This window comes from Silurus meridionalis, chromosome 2, assembly GCF_014805685.1.
Source record: "Silurus meridionalis isolate SWU-2019-XX chromosome 2, ASM1480568v1, whole genome shotgun sequence".
Taxonomy (NCBI): Eukaryota; Metazoa; Chordata; class Actinopteri; order Siluriformes; family Siluridae; genus Silurus; species Silurus meridionalis.
In genome coordinates, this window is record NC_060885.1 from 19,086,132 (window position 1) to 19,101,556 (window position 15,425).

Consider the following 15,425-nt stretch of genomic DNA (forward strand, 5'->3'; position numbering starts at 1 on the left):
CACACACACACACACACACACACATATATATATATATATATATATATATATATATATATATATATATATATATATATATATATATTTATTTATTAATTTTGAGAGACATTCTGACAAGCTCGAATAAAATAAGCATCTCTCGTATAATGATATTTTGATTATTGTTACTACTGGGTTATTTATTTGAGCAAATGCATTGCGAGTATTGCGCATGGATTATTGCTCTTCTTGGTTCTTCGTTAAAAAAAAAAATCATTTAAAAATGGCAATTAAAAAAATATTTCACGTGATGCAATATAAAGCTTTGTGTGTTTTGTGTTGTTTTGTAGAGCCTGTGGGTCGGGGGGATGGAGTTTAATCTGCTGGCGGACGCCGAGGCCCGCAGTCCCGCACTGTCTCTGTCCGACGCCGGCACTCCGCAACACGACGCGGCGTGTAAAGGCCAGGACAACAGCGGTCAGTCTCCTGGAACTATATTACTTCATAACAATATCCTGAAACACTACAACTAACACTATAACCTACATCATAACTTACACTAAGTCATATGCATTAATCCAGTGTGAAGAAACTGCGAACAAATCTGCACATAAACTACCCCACTAAATAAACCGTGCATTCACTAACATGCAGATCATAATAAAAACAATGTCACTTTATTAATAAGAGCTTTGGCATCATGCACTTTTTCTGGGGATGCCGCCGTTTTATTCTTCAACACGCCGATTGTTAAATCAGGATTTTTTTTACATTCAAAATCTTTAATAAATTCAGTAAATAGTCTTATCTCGATAATCCATGATGCCATGATGTTAGTGTTGGACACATAAATAACCCCAAAAGGTCTGAATGTTTCCTATTATACAAGTTTAGAAAATATTGAGTATATATTTTTTGGGACCCTCAGTTTAGAACACGGAAAGCGTGTATTTATACCAGTCTACTTTCTGCTTTCTAGTATTTGGATTTTCTCGTGATCGGTTGGTGATGTTTGTAACAGTAGATGTGCGCTTCAAAAAGCAATGACCTCTGATTATCAGCAGGTTTAATCTGTAAATGGGGATTTGTTCTAGACTCAGTTTGTCTGTTAAAGCGGTTTAGATGTTGAATCGATATCGAGTGCATTATTGCAATACTGACAGTATAATCATATGATTTTAGATATCTGAATTTTCCAACAGAAAAGAAACATCTTGTTGCGTATATTACCTAATCACGCCCAACAGTGTATCTACTAGCTCAACAAACATGCTTGAATAACAAATAAACAGCACATTATAGGACATTATCATATATTTTTTCAGTCATTTCCTAAAAGAAATGACACATCAATGAATTTCCTGGAGAGACTTTACCCACGGAACAAAGTGAGGTGTGTTATACATTAAAGAGAGCATGTCCAAAGTCAACCTAAATAACTCTCATGGAACGTGTGGACAAAAGTAAATAGTAAATCATCAACAGATACAAGTAAAAAATAGTACTAATTTTTGTGATTCATTGTTTCAAACAAAAAGCACAAAAACACAAGCATGAGAAATGATGAGAAGTTGAGAAGCGGAACGTACATGTGTATAGTGTTTCTGAAAATTGCACTTCCACTAGTGGACAAATTGTTTTCTAAATTTGAGGATGTCTCATTTTTTAAATTGCCATCCTTATTTTTCCCCTTTTTTCATTTATGTATTATTATGTATTTTCTGGGACATGTGTGACAATTTCAAAAGTTATCGCATTTCCTCACTTTATAATCAGGGTATATAAACATGCAAAAATATCTCCTAAATATCCCTCTGCTCATTCTCTCAAACACTTTTCATTTACTAGCTTTAAAAGAGGTTTTCCATTCATTTTCATTCCACAGACAAAGCCACATAGGATGTTTTTGAGGGGTTTTGAGGGGAGGTTTCACGTTTTATCATTATCTGGGCCAGTTGAGCGGACAAACCTGCCCTTATGGGACATTTATAAGCTAATGCTGTAGAATTAAGGGCCTGCTGATAAATTTATATTTAATTGCAGCCAAATGTGACAAGGGATGCACTACAAACATAAATCTACCTATAACAAGGCTTTGGGCACAAGCCAACATTTAATCTAATCAATATTATATATATATATATATATATATATATATATATATATATATATATATATATATATATATATATATATATATAGAGAGAGAGAGAGAGAGAGAGAGAGAGAGAGAGAGAGAGAGAGAGAGAGATTTTATTTTCTTTATTCTTTATTTTAGAAAAAGTAATAAATTAAGGTAGTCATGTTGCTTGAAACAGATTTATTTCCTCTTTAAAATACATTGAAAAGTTTCTATTCACAATAAGGAGCATTCATGTGGCAAAAAAACATCATGCTGATTTATGGACAATTCTGGTGTGTTGAAAATCTTGCTGATTTAGAAATGCTCCTGGAGTTAAGCTCATGCCAAACAGCTCCAAACCTGCCCCGTCACTAATGCCTGATCCAGGGATTATGTGGCCAGCTAATTTCGCTCCTTCTGTGAGGTCTTCAATTTGCAGCACTGCTCTGGTGAGGGAGGATTTTCCCCAGACATAACAAATGCTGTTTGGTCTCGCTGTTTACTTTGTTTTGTGTCAGTCTTTATTTCTTGCTGGGTAACTTTCATTAAAAGCCAATTTTCCCATACCTCATTGTTTCATGCAAAAATGAATTTGTCTATGAGTATTTATTTGTAAAGAATTGTAATAGACAAACAGTGCACAAAAACTCAGTAATATACATATATATATTTTAATTGCAGACACAGAGAAGTCCCATCAGAATCAGACAGATGAATCAAACCCTGAGGATGGCTCTTTAAAGAAAAAGCAGCGCAGACAGAGGACACATTTCACCAGTCAGCAACTACAGGAACTGGAGGCCACCTTCCAAAGAAACCGCTACCCAGACATGAGCACAAGAGAGGAGATTGCCGTATGGACAAATCTCACAGAAGCACGAGTGAGGGTATGTGTCTAGTGATGTTCCGCAGTGCAGAAATTGAGCTTCATTCCATAACGCTCAGCAATATATCACTCAGGAAATTTGGAGGATTTTACTCGAAACACTGCCTGTACATTTGTATTTTTGATATACAGACACTGACATGGAAATCATGTTAATCATCAATCTCAAATTTTTGCAATGTACAAAATTGACCTATAATTATTAAACGACGTTTCATACATTGTTGCAGTTCCTTCTTTAGTATAACATGATGTGTTCCAATACAAATGGCGTATGTTTATTAGGCACGTATCACTCATATGCAAATTCAGTGCTATTCCTCTCAAATCTCAGCCAGGACTTTTAGTCATTGCAGCGTAGTAGAGAATAAAGCAGGTGGGCTGCTAGTCTGATGGATGACAGCACATTCACTGGCTTCATGCCTGCCCGACATCTATAGGATCAAATTCATGCTGGACAGAGGAAAGGTCACATAGCATGCAGTCTTGGCTATTTTAAAAGAACAACAGGGCTGGCGCTGTCCCTGTCCTAATGTCTATCAGTGGCCTCCTGAACCCTGTATGTATCCCACTAATCCTAGCAGGACATTCGCTCCTGCAACATATTCTGAATGCTTCTTCTGTCATGTTGATTTATGCAATTGAATGACTATGTGTTCCTAATACGCTCTCCAAACCTAAATTATGACCCTGACCTGAAGCCAAGCTGACCTGAGCTACAATTAAAGCCACACTGGACAAAGAGGGATTTTTCTTTTTCAGGAAAATCTCTGTCATGTTACTATTACTGTTCATTGGCTTTTATATAGAAGGCTTCATCACCATATAGTAAAAATAGCTGAAATGTCCTACATAAAAAAAATTTTCCCAGTGTTTTTTTTCTTCCGTGTTTTCTGTTATGTTGTGAATAAGAAAAGTATTTGGTTGAAATGACAAAGAACTAAAGGAAATATAGTGTTAAATTTGGAAACAGCTGAGAACCTAAATTAAGACCAGAGAAACCCTGGCAACCTAGATAGCATATTATATTCAGTTATTTCTGTGAAGCCTTAAACACCATTGATATCATTGCAAACATGTTTCAAAGAGTGGGGGATTCCACATCGCTTAAAATAAACTAGTGTTATAATGCAACTATGTGATATACTGTTTGCTGTCCAAATGAGCTTCTTATTACTATAGTAAGAACTTATTAATGTCACTCCGGCAAGCAAAAGCGAACTTTTTAACAGCTTGCTCTTTTTTAGTATCTGAAAGATGAAAGATGCCATCCAAAAGATGACACAAAAGAAGCCGTAATATTATCAAAAGGCCATCTATTAGCAAGAATTTGACAGAATTCCATTTATTATGAAGAACAAATGGAGTTTTATCCATTAAATTTCCTCTGCAATTCAGCTGAATGTATGCTTAAGACAACAGATTTTCAAAGAGCTAAATTCAATATTATACTTTCAAATTAGCAATTAATACTTTAATCCACCTCTAACCTCTAAAAATAGGACTTTAGATTTGTCTAATGTGCAGAGAGATTTCTCCCCGACATTTCTCTCTGACGTAGTTCAAAATCAGGAACAGTTTTGTTGAATTAATCAACACTTAATGTCATGTGAAAAAGAAAATAGAACATGTCCATCATTTTACTTTTGTAATTTTATTTTAAAATATAAAATAAATTATTTGGTTTCTAATATGTTTATCATTAGCATGACCAGATCTATATGTTTTGTGGAATTATGAAATTTCTGTGTAACTGCTGCATGTTAATTTTTATGTCCATGGTATGGGAATTAACATTTTACATACGTTAATTATATTAATGTAGGTACAAATGATAAAATTAACACAATGCGGCTTAAATAATGCAATGCATAAATGTATAATGTAGAATGCAGTAATTTAACTGATGAAATGGTGCATCATTATAAACTGACTGTAACCATAGTTTTATGGAAATAAAATAGCAGGCTGATGAATTTGCTAGACGTGTGACGGAGAATTGGTTTAGTCATTCTGGTGTTTTTTATTTATGACATGTGGCATGTTTTAGGGCCTTCATAAAAAAGAATACAAATTTGAATAGATCATTGAATACAACATTTGTTTTTATAACATGATATGTTCAAATATAGCATTATATTTTGTAGAGATAATAACACCTTTATATATAGAGTTTTTGGTTTTGGTACAGATACTGTAGACAAAAAACACACAATTGTACATTTTAATTAGTCTTATTATTGATTTTGTGCATATTGTGAAATTGACCCTTTCTGTAATACTGCTTAGAGTTTTGATTTTTTTTCTTTTTGTCTTTTAATCCAGGTATGGTTTAAAAATCGCCGTGCCAAATGGAGGAAGAGAGAAAGAAACCAGCAGGCTGAGCTGTGTAAAAATGGCTTTGGTGCCCAGTTTAATGGACTCATGCAGCCATATGATGATATGTACTCTGGCTATTCGTACAACAACTGGGCCACAAAAAGCTTGACTAGCAGCCCCCTATCAGCTAAAAGCTTTCCCTTCTTTAACTCTATGAATGTGAGCCCTTTGTCTTCACAGCCTATGTTCTCCCCACCCAACTCCATCCCCTCCATGAACATGGCCTCCTCAATGGTGCCCTCAGCAGTGACAGGGGTGCCAGGATCAGGCCTGAATAACCTGAGCAACTTGAACAATCTGAACAACCCTACGCTCAACACTGTGGCAGTGTCAGCGGCCACATGCCCCTATGCCACCACGGCTAGCCCCTACATGTACAGAGACACTTGTAACTCCAGCCTGGCCAGTCTCCGGCTCAAAGCCAAACAACACACCAACTTTGCATACCCGGCTGTGCAAAACCCGGTATCTAACTTAAGCCCATGCCAGTATGCAGTAGATCGGCCTGTATGAATTTCTTCTGCTCACATGAGAAAATCCCCATCCTGTACTTAAACCCACTACTGATTTAATCTACTATTTCATTCTAAGGTATCCACCAGCGATATGGACTGGCTACAAATACACAGCTTTTGAAAATGACTGAGACCATAGGAATTATTTGTGAGGAAATAAAAGAAAATTGAACTCAAAACGGACCATGAAACAAAGGACTCGATAATGATACTTGGCCTTTGAACTGACCAAGTGGACCTCTAAACTTTTCTCTCCAGCATGACTAGAGTGAATTACAAAAAAAGTGGATGAGATGCTTTTTACTGCTTTGGTAAAGAAGACTTGCAATGTCCAAAACACATTCGCCACAAGCCCACAATGAGGCACGTGTCTGCAATACAGGCAAAAGGATGTACATAATGGGTTTCTGTTTTGTATGTGACAAAAATATCTATGAAATGTAGTATTTTAAAGACTGACTTAAGCATGTTCCTCAAGAGCAGAACCTGGATAAATGTGGATTTTAAAGGAATTTTAACCTTTGTTGTGAATTCCGTTCACCTAGCGTAAGAGGTATTGTCAAAGGTTGCTGTCCAACAGAAAACATAGCAATGAGTAGTTTGAAAGAAAGACAAATAGGATCAACAGTAAAAATACGTTCCAGCTTTGCTGAAACATAGAACATTCAAAGGTTTTTTTTTTTAAATCAGTAACTAAAAAGCCATTGAATATAATTTTGTGTGGTGTTCTCAAAAGGGAGTTTATGACTGTAAAATAATGTATGTAAGAGTGCAGTTGTTGAAAAAAAAACTTTTTTTGGTGTAGCCTGATTTGTCTCATTAAAATAAAGAATGAAGAATTATTTGTTTTAATGAGTAACGCCCTGAAAAAAAATATACAAATGAGCAAACCTATTAGTGCTGATTGTAATATCAGTGCAAAGTCTGAAAGTGTTCTCTCCTTGTACTTGTCGGTGTTTTTTAAGTTTAATTACAACATTGTGTAGCAGGAACCAGCGCAAAATTAAGCAGGAGATGAAAAGATATAGATGCTTCTGGTGACTTGTCACTGATCTGTTTGACCTACAGACTTGTAGAGTCCTCCCCTAGCTGTGGGCAGCACTTTATCGTAAATATCCTGTAATGGGAGGGTGGAGGGGATTCTTGGTTCTGTGCCTTGTCTCTCAGAGTGAACTTGGCCAACATTATGTAAGTACATAAGAGGCATAAATCCAGAGTGCCACAGCATATATTATAGCCAGTAAAACTAAAAATCTTCAACTGTCCACAGAAACATTCCATGATTTCAGTGCTTTAAATTTCTCCACTTCTTTACAGATAATATCTTTTATTAGGAAATGCATAGCTACAATAGACATAAAAATCTTCACACCCAAATGTTTTGTGGGATAAAATATTTTATGAAAATAAACCATGTCATAACCTTTTCCACAAAGGAAAAAACATAAATGCTGGGAAATAAAACATTTTGGGGAGATATATATATATATATATATATATATATATATATATATATATATATATATTTTTTTTTTTTGTGAAATAAGTGTGCACGCCTCTAAACAAATACTACTTATTACTACTTTATTACTACTTAATACTACTTATACACCTGGCAACATTTACACACCATTTTTTGCAGAAAACATTATAAACTTATTAAATAATACAGGCTTCTCCTGTGCACAAAACGATTTAGGTAATGGCAAAACATTTTTTGGTTTGATTGAGGTCTGGACTTTGATTAGGATTTGGGTGTATGAATGTGATCATTGTTATGCTGAAAGGTGAAATTACTTTTAATTTTCACTTTTCTTAGCAGACACCTAAAAGTTTTGCATAAAAATCCACTGGTATTTGTTGGTATTCATGATTCTTTTCAATTCGGCCTTTTTCCAGTTCTGGCCTTTCTTGCTGGAAAAAAAAGAATAATGCTGCTACCACCATGCTGCACTACTGTGTTGTAATAGCTGTTATTTTGATGAATTTTATCTCTTTTTGTTGCACGAAAAATATTTTGGAATTATATATATAATTGAGTGATTTAGTTAAGATTGGGTGTTTTTGTGAGAAAGTTTCCATGAATCCACCCTATCCTATAGCTCTATATGACTATATATATATATATATATATATATATATATATATATATATATATATATATATATATATATATATATGACAATTTGTTGTCATGCACAGAGAGAAATCAGTGCTTGTCAAATAATCCTGGAGCTCTTTCAGTGTTGTCAGTGTTGCCATAGGTTTCTTGGCTGCCTCAATGGTAAGTTCTTGTCTTTGGAACGTCCTGTTCTTGGAGATGCTGATCTATTTGTTGATGACGGCCTTGACGGTGTACCATGGTACATCTAACGTTCTGGAAATTCATTCAGGTTAGATAGATTTAGGTTTAACTTTGTTGTCACAAGTACAGAGACAATGCATTTAGCATACATTTAGTAGAGCAAACAGCAAATACGTTAAATAAAAAGGTAAGATTATAGTGCAATATTTAATGTAACGATGCACATATAAGCATTACAGTATGATGAATGCCGGTAAAGGAAATGTTGATTAAATTAAAATAAATAAATAAGAATTATGGTGCAGTAAGTTTATACCCCTCTCTTGATTCAAAAATTTGATGCATGCAAGTGGGCCATGGCTTCAGCAACTGAAACGTTAAAGAATTTATGAAAACCATACAGAAAAAGCTGATCTTTATTTGGGGTTGATCAAGATAATTTAATTGATGGCAACTGTTTTATAGTTGCATGCCATATCCCTGATTATAAAACGGGTGTGCATACTTATACAACATTATTATTACTTTTATGTATAAAATGTGTTAAATCATTTTTCACTTAATTTCTATATATTGTTATTACAAATGAAGGATAGACAAAGTTCGGACATGATTTAGCTTTTCTTTTTTTTTTTTACAGAAATAATAATTATTATTAGATTGGAATATTGTTAATCATCAAACAAGATCTTTATTTATGTTTCTACAACTACAAAACTACACCTTACAAAGTACTACACACTTTCTTTGGACTCGATACCCACTGGAGTGGGTGTCAAATGATATATATTTTTCAGATTTTGATGTTTTATTTTTCACAAAGGTGTCATATTAAAAAACAGAACAAGCACCACACAACAATATTAGCAAAATATTAGCTATTTTTTTTAAAGCTTTTTATCATATTAAAGTCATTATTAAAAAAGTACTTACACCAGCATCACAAAATGAAAGAAAAAGAGAAGACAGGCAGTTAAGGAATCCCAGTATATTTACCACTGAATAGTGTGTGCAATATATAACGTAATTAAATTCAATTCTTTCAAGTATTGGGAGATCAAAAGTCAAACTTATTTGTAGAAAACAACTTAAGGTGGTTATAGATAGTGTCTGTATGTGTGTGTGTGTGTGTGTGTGTGTGTGTGTGTGTGTGTGTGTGTGTGCGTGTGTGTGTTGTGTGTGTGTAGATCTGTATTCTCAGACCAGGCTTGGTCACACTGATGATCCTCTCTCAGCACTCTAAATCAATATCTCACTGAAGTGTAAATATTCCCTGGTCTCCGATGTTTACTTCACACAGCAGACTGTGAACTAGAAAGAAAGCGCATTTACAGTAGTCGTGACCCCTGGCCCAAAAAACCCCTTTGAACTGGTAAGAATAGTAACGATCACCTCAGAGATTTGACTCACCTGAGCAGCTACACATTATTTTTAAATTAAGCCAGTTAATAGTACTTTATTTGGTAAAATAAGTTTAGTAATTTACAGTTATATTCTATAGAGATAGTATATAAATTAAAAGTTATCTTAGAACTAATTCTAATTCTAATATAAAGAATATTATCCCCAATTAGTCCCTGCAGCAATGTTTATTTTTTTTATGATTATATTATCGTTTTAACATCGAAATCTTTATTTGGTTTGCTTGTTTGTCATATTAGTAGAGATGCAAATAATATTTACCATTTTTTCAAATTGAATTTATATATTTTTTTATGATTATATTAGCACATTTCTTAAAAAAGATATAATATTTTTACTGCCTAAAAAAAGAGAAGAGACAAAAACTAGACCAATGCACTAAATATTTTTAATTACAATAAAAAAAGTAATCAGTAATCTATTAGTAGACCACATTATACATGAATAATATATAAATGATTCTTTATCATAAACATAAGTGTCATACAATAGCAAGCTTGTGATTACAAACTTGATATTTATAAATGTAATGGTTAGAAATCAGTTGTATATAAAATATAAATAGCTCAAAAAGACTGCGGGACGAGAATATTAGGAAACTTGCAATCACAGAATAATGGAAGCTTTTTATCCAAAACTCATAATCAAAAGTCATATCTTACATAACACTCTCAAAAAGATATGAAGCGCAAGCGCCCTAATTCACTAATTGCGTGCATAGTTTGAAGGTCTCAGCCTAATTACATTTTTTTAATCAATGTTACAGTGAAATCATGTCATGGAGCTGGCACTAAGACTAAATTAATATGAAAATTTAGATAAAAGTTATTGAAGCCTGAACACAGTGTCTTAATCATGATAATTAGTACTGAAAATAAAATAAAAAAACCCATGAAGGAAATGTAATTTCTTTTTCTACTAAGTTCTAAATGAGGATTAAAGAAATGAAAGTCTGCCAGGAAGCTTCTCTAGAATTATTAACAAGACAAATTGATCAAAGACAGATGAAACTTCACGTTCGGTTTCATCTGTCTTTGATCAATCACCCTTGTGCAAACAGTTCATAAAACACCTTTTATACTGAGATACTTTGTGTGTTTCCATCTATTTTTGATCAATTTGTCTTGTTAATTGTTCTAGAGAAACACCTTGGCTGACTTTAATTTCTATAATCCCCGTTTGGAACATAGTATAAAAGGAAATGACATTTCCTGCAGAGTGTATCAGTGTTTTAATTTTTTTGTTCCATGTAACAGAATTAAGACACCGTACCTCCCAATGAATATAATTCAAACATTAGGTATGGCATGTGCACATAGTCTAGAATTTCTTCTCTCTAAGTCTGCCTTGCTCCTATTACCTTTGGTCATCTGCAAGTCAGATATTTCTCCTCTCACGGAGGATGGTGGTCAGTTCTCCTGGGACCATCATCTGATTGTAATGCACTGGCAGGATTAAAATTCCAGAGGCAAAATCCTGAGGCTGAATGTGTCCTTTTTGGAGCCCTTAGCCTGTTCTACTTTTTGCTACACAACCATATAACGTAAAAAAGAATAATAATTTTACTTTGTATTAGGATATGTTACAGTCTACAGCATAAATATTCTACAAATATAAAAAACATACACCCGCATTTGTTACAGCCTTAGTTTTGTGGTCAAATGAAAAAATGCACTATAAATAAAAGATAAAGAATGACATAAAGTCCTGATGTTAAATTTCAACAGAAATGTCAGTTAAATGTTAAAGCACATAAAAAAGAGAGTCCATTAACCACTCGAGAGTGCAAAACAGACTCCTGTCTGCATTCACACAAATCAGCACCAGCCATATTAAATATTATCAATCATATGGCTTTCTCCTGTATTTAAACCTCCTGATGATGTACATCATTCAGCTCACAAGTTCATAACTGATGAAGCTCATCACTGTGTTTTATATAGAAAGGTGAGGTGGCTTTTTCCCAGTGTAAGAAGAGATGACCATGGGTACCTGTTTATTTATAAAGCCATTCTACATGAATTGCCTCCATACAGTATATCACCTCTGTGTTACAGTGAAAGGTCAGTAATGCCTATAATACCCCATGCAGAACCCGATTAAGTTTATCCCGAACTGGAGAGAAGTCTGACTCCACTCAAAGTTCAGCCAGAGGACCACCAATAGTCTGTAGGAAATAGTCAGGGGCTCAGATAGTTTAGTAATAGATCACAGTACAGATCATTATTATAAAAGTTGTTTTATTCATTACTGAGTTCTTACAGTTCTTAAAGTTATTTCATTATTGGTCTCTTTTAATTAAATACCTCAATAACTTATATATAAATTATATAAAATATAATATTTTGGGCCCAATATAACTAAAATAAAAAAGAACAAAACGCTTTGTTGTTTTAATAAATAAACAAAATACTCTTATATAAATTTAAATGATGTTCATGAAATAAATCTGTGATTAGCAGGTATGTGGAATATATGTAATTACAAATCTAATGTGCTTGTACCTCAGTGCAAAAGAAAAGCATTCTCCACGTGTTTTCCCTGGATTTAAATGAAATATCTGTCCGCACTCGGGTATGCTATTTTCAAACAGGATTAGTCTGGACTTTTAAAGTCCCCACTGACCGGGTTCACCATTTCATAGCAATGTATTTAAAAATATAACAAAATACAAAGTTTATTTTTATTTACTTTCATGAATTAATCATTTTTATTATTAACTTCATATTTTGAGAGAAAAATGGGTACCCATGGGCACTAATCTAAAACTCTTTCCTGCTCTCTGCTGGTTATAAAGTGTACTGCACCTGGTCCTCACCTGCATGTCCAGTATCTCACAAAAGTGTGTACACCCCTCACATTTCAGCAACCTTTTTAGTGAATCATCTTAAGGGTCAATACTATGGACTTGGATCCAAACTTGAATATATTTTAGAGTAGTCAATGTGCAGCTTGTATAGCAGTACATATTTACTGTCCTCTGAAAATAACAACAGGCCGTTATAATTGTCAAAATAGCTGGCAACAAAAGTGAGTACACCCTAAATGATAACAGCTGTATGTCATATAACCATGCAAAGCCACATTTCCAATTCATTCAATTCAATACATTTTTATTTGTATAGCACTTCTAACAATGGACATTGTCTCAAAGCAGCTTTACACAGATAATGTGGTAAGAAACAATGAATAAGATTGTTCTTTATAAGTGGGGAACCCATCCTCATTTGGGTGGCACAAAATGTTCATTTATTACAATTAATCGATGTTGAGGTGTGCAGTGATGGTGATCAGATGCAAACTGAGGTACCAACAAACAGCCTTCACCTTTTGATCTAAGCGTGGGGATCACAATGACACAGAAATTCACTCAGATACTGCAGAACGAGACCGCAAAGTGATTTGAACGTCAATAGTAGTATTTTCTCATCAATGCGAGATTTGAATTGGGAGCCAGTATAGACTGATTAAAACACGGGTTATGTGGTCAGATTTTCCAAATCTAGTAAGTACTCTTGCAGCTGTTCTGCTGCATTCTGGACTTACACAGTCTCTGGTCTAATCTCGATGTAACAAAAGCATGAGCTAGTTTTTCTGCATCTTTTAACGACATCATATTTCTAATTTTAGCAATATTTTTAAGGTGCTAGAAGGCTATTCTGGTAATGTGATACACATGAGCTTTAAAAGAAAGACTAGGGTCAGTAATCACACAAAGTTCTTTGACTGCTGTATACACTGAGACAAAAAGACCATCCAGAGATGTTACACAATCGGAAAGTTTACTTCTAGCTGCATGTGGTCTTATCCAAGTTAAGAAGAAGGAAGTTATTAAGCATCCACTGTCCTTTACACACTTCTCAACATTATTAAACTGATCTGTCTCATCTGGCTTTGCTGAAATATACAACTGTGTATCATCAGCATAGCAATGGAAACAAATACCATGTTTGAATATAATATCATCCAAAGGCAGCATATATAAAGAGAAAAGCAGTGGGCCTAAGATAGATCCTAAGACAGAAACTTTACTTCAGAGAGTGGAAATATAATGGCTATTCATAATGTTCATGTTTTTGTCTGCTTGAAAGAACCATAGAAATCTGTGTATATTGTATTAGAACAGTTAAAATGTGGTGCTTTGAGTACAGTTCGCTCATAGTGACCACTGGATGTTCAACATGGAACCTCATGGCAAATTGAAAAATAGAGAATTAGAATTGCTGCTCTCCACAAAGGTGGCCAAGGCTATAAGAAGATCGGTAACATCCTGAAACTGAGTTACAGAACAGTGGCAGGGGTCATACAGAGGTTTTCCAAGATGGGTTCCACACTGAACAGGCCTCGCAAAGGTTTTTGTGCATGAGGTGCAGAAACTGGCTTAAAAAACAGGCTCATAAGTGCTGCAACATTGCTTTAGAAGCGGAAGGTCCACTTGTCAGTGCTCAGACCATATGCCGTCACTGCAACAAGTTGGTTTGCATGGCTGTTGTCCCAGAAGGAAGCCTAACAAGAGTACTTTAAGTACTTTACTGGAGGCCAAGGACAAGGCAGAGGGAAACACACGGTAAGAATTGCACGCCTGCTGGGAATGAATCTAATCAGTGTTCTCTTTTGCAGAGAGCGGAGGAAAAACATAAGATAAGTAAGAGAAAAATGCTGGAGAGAGATACAGAGAGAGACATGTGTGTGTGTTGTTAAAAGTGTAAAAAGCCAATTAAGAAGCTTGGTTTTATTGAAACTGGTCGCCGCCCCAGTGTTCTTCTTTTCCCCCAAACCATTCGCTCTCCTACAGTACCATACTGTGAAAAATCTTTAGGCAGGTACAAAGAAATGCTGTAAACTAATAAATACTTTTAAAAATATATATTTTAATTGTCATTAATTGTTCAATTGTTGTGTAAATACTTTTTGGCTTTCCGTTCTTACTCACACACACACTCACACATACACACACTCACACACACACACACACACACACACACACACACACACACACACACACACACACACACACACACAGCAGAGATATGGCAGAAACCAGTGGCGCCCATGTATTGTACAGAGAAATCTGGCCAGAAGTGGTCTTTATGGAAGTAAGACCTATCACAGCCAAAAAGCTATTCCTTTCACATGCAAACAGGGCCGAGTGACTCTCTATGCATGAAAACATAAGAAATGGGGAGCAGAAAATGGCAGCAGGTGCTCTCGAATGAGTGGAAATGTTAAATAATTGGCTCTAGCAGGAGGCAGTTTGTTCACCGAAGGGCTGAAAAACAGTGCAATCATAAATGTCCACAGGCAACAGTGAAGCATGGTGGAGGTTCCTTGCAAGTTTGGAGCTGCATTTCTGCAAGTGGAGCTGGAGATGTGTTCTGAGAAATACAGTCTGATACTTATCCATAATGCAAAGCCATCAGGGAGGCATCTGAAGGATTTCAAATTTGTTCTGCAGCAAGACGAAGACGTATCGTTAGTGTAGAGAAGAACAAGGAGCCCTGAAAGCGAGTTATTAGTACTCCACAAAGGCTTAATTTAACATCATCAGGACTGTCTGGGATTACATGAATTACATGAAAAGACAGAAGGATTTAAGGCAGCCTACATCCACAGATCTGTGGTTAGTTCTCCAAGATGTTTGGAATGAACTACCTGCAGAGTTCCTTCAAACACTGTATGCAAGTTCACCTAGAAAAATGGATACTGTTTTGGGTAGTCACACCAAATGAAGATCTGATTTGATTTTTTTTCTCTTCTGTTCATTCACTTTTCATTGTGTTAATTGATCCAAATAAACTAGTAACACTTTTGTTTTTA

General features: G+C 34.9%; 1 protein-coding gene across 2 annotated transcripts in view; it reads left to right on the forward strand.

Moving 5' to 3' along the window:
• The window catches only part of pitx3 (paired-like homeodomain 3), a 12,733-nt gene extending 6,041 nt beyond the window's left edge, over nucleotides 1–6,692 (forward strand). For both annotated transcript variants that reach the window (XM_046837010.1, XM_046837011.1), the window contains exons 2-4: nucleotides 330–456; nucleotides 2,783–2,988; nucleotides 5,313–6,692. In XM_046837010.1, the coding sequence (XP_046692966.1) occupies nucleotides 348–456; nucleotides 2,783–2,988; nucleotides 5,313–5,879 (882 nt within the window). In that variant the 5' untranslated portion in view covers nucleotides 330–347 and the 3' untranslated portion in view covers nucleotides 5,880–6,692. The remainder of the gene's footprint in view (nucleotides 1–329; nucleotides 457–2,782; nucleotides 2,989–5,312) is intronic.
• The last annotated feature ends 8,733 nt before the right edge of the window (nucleotides 6,693–15,425 follow it).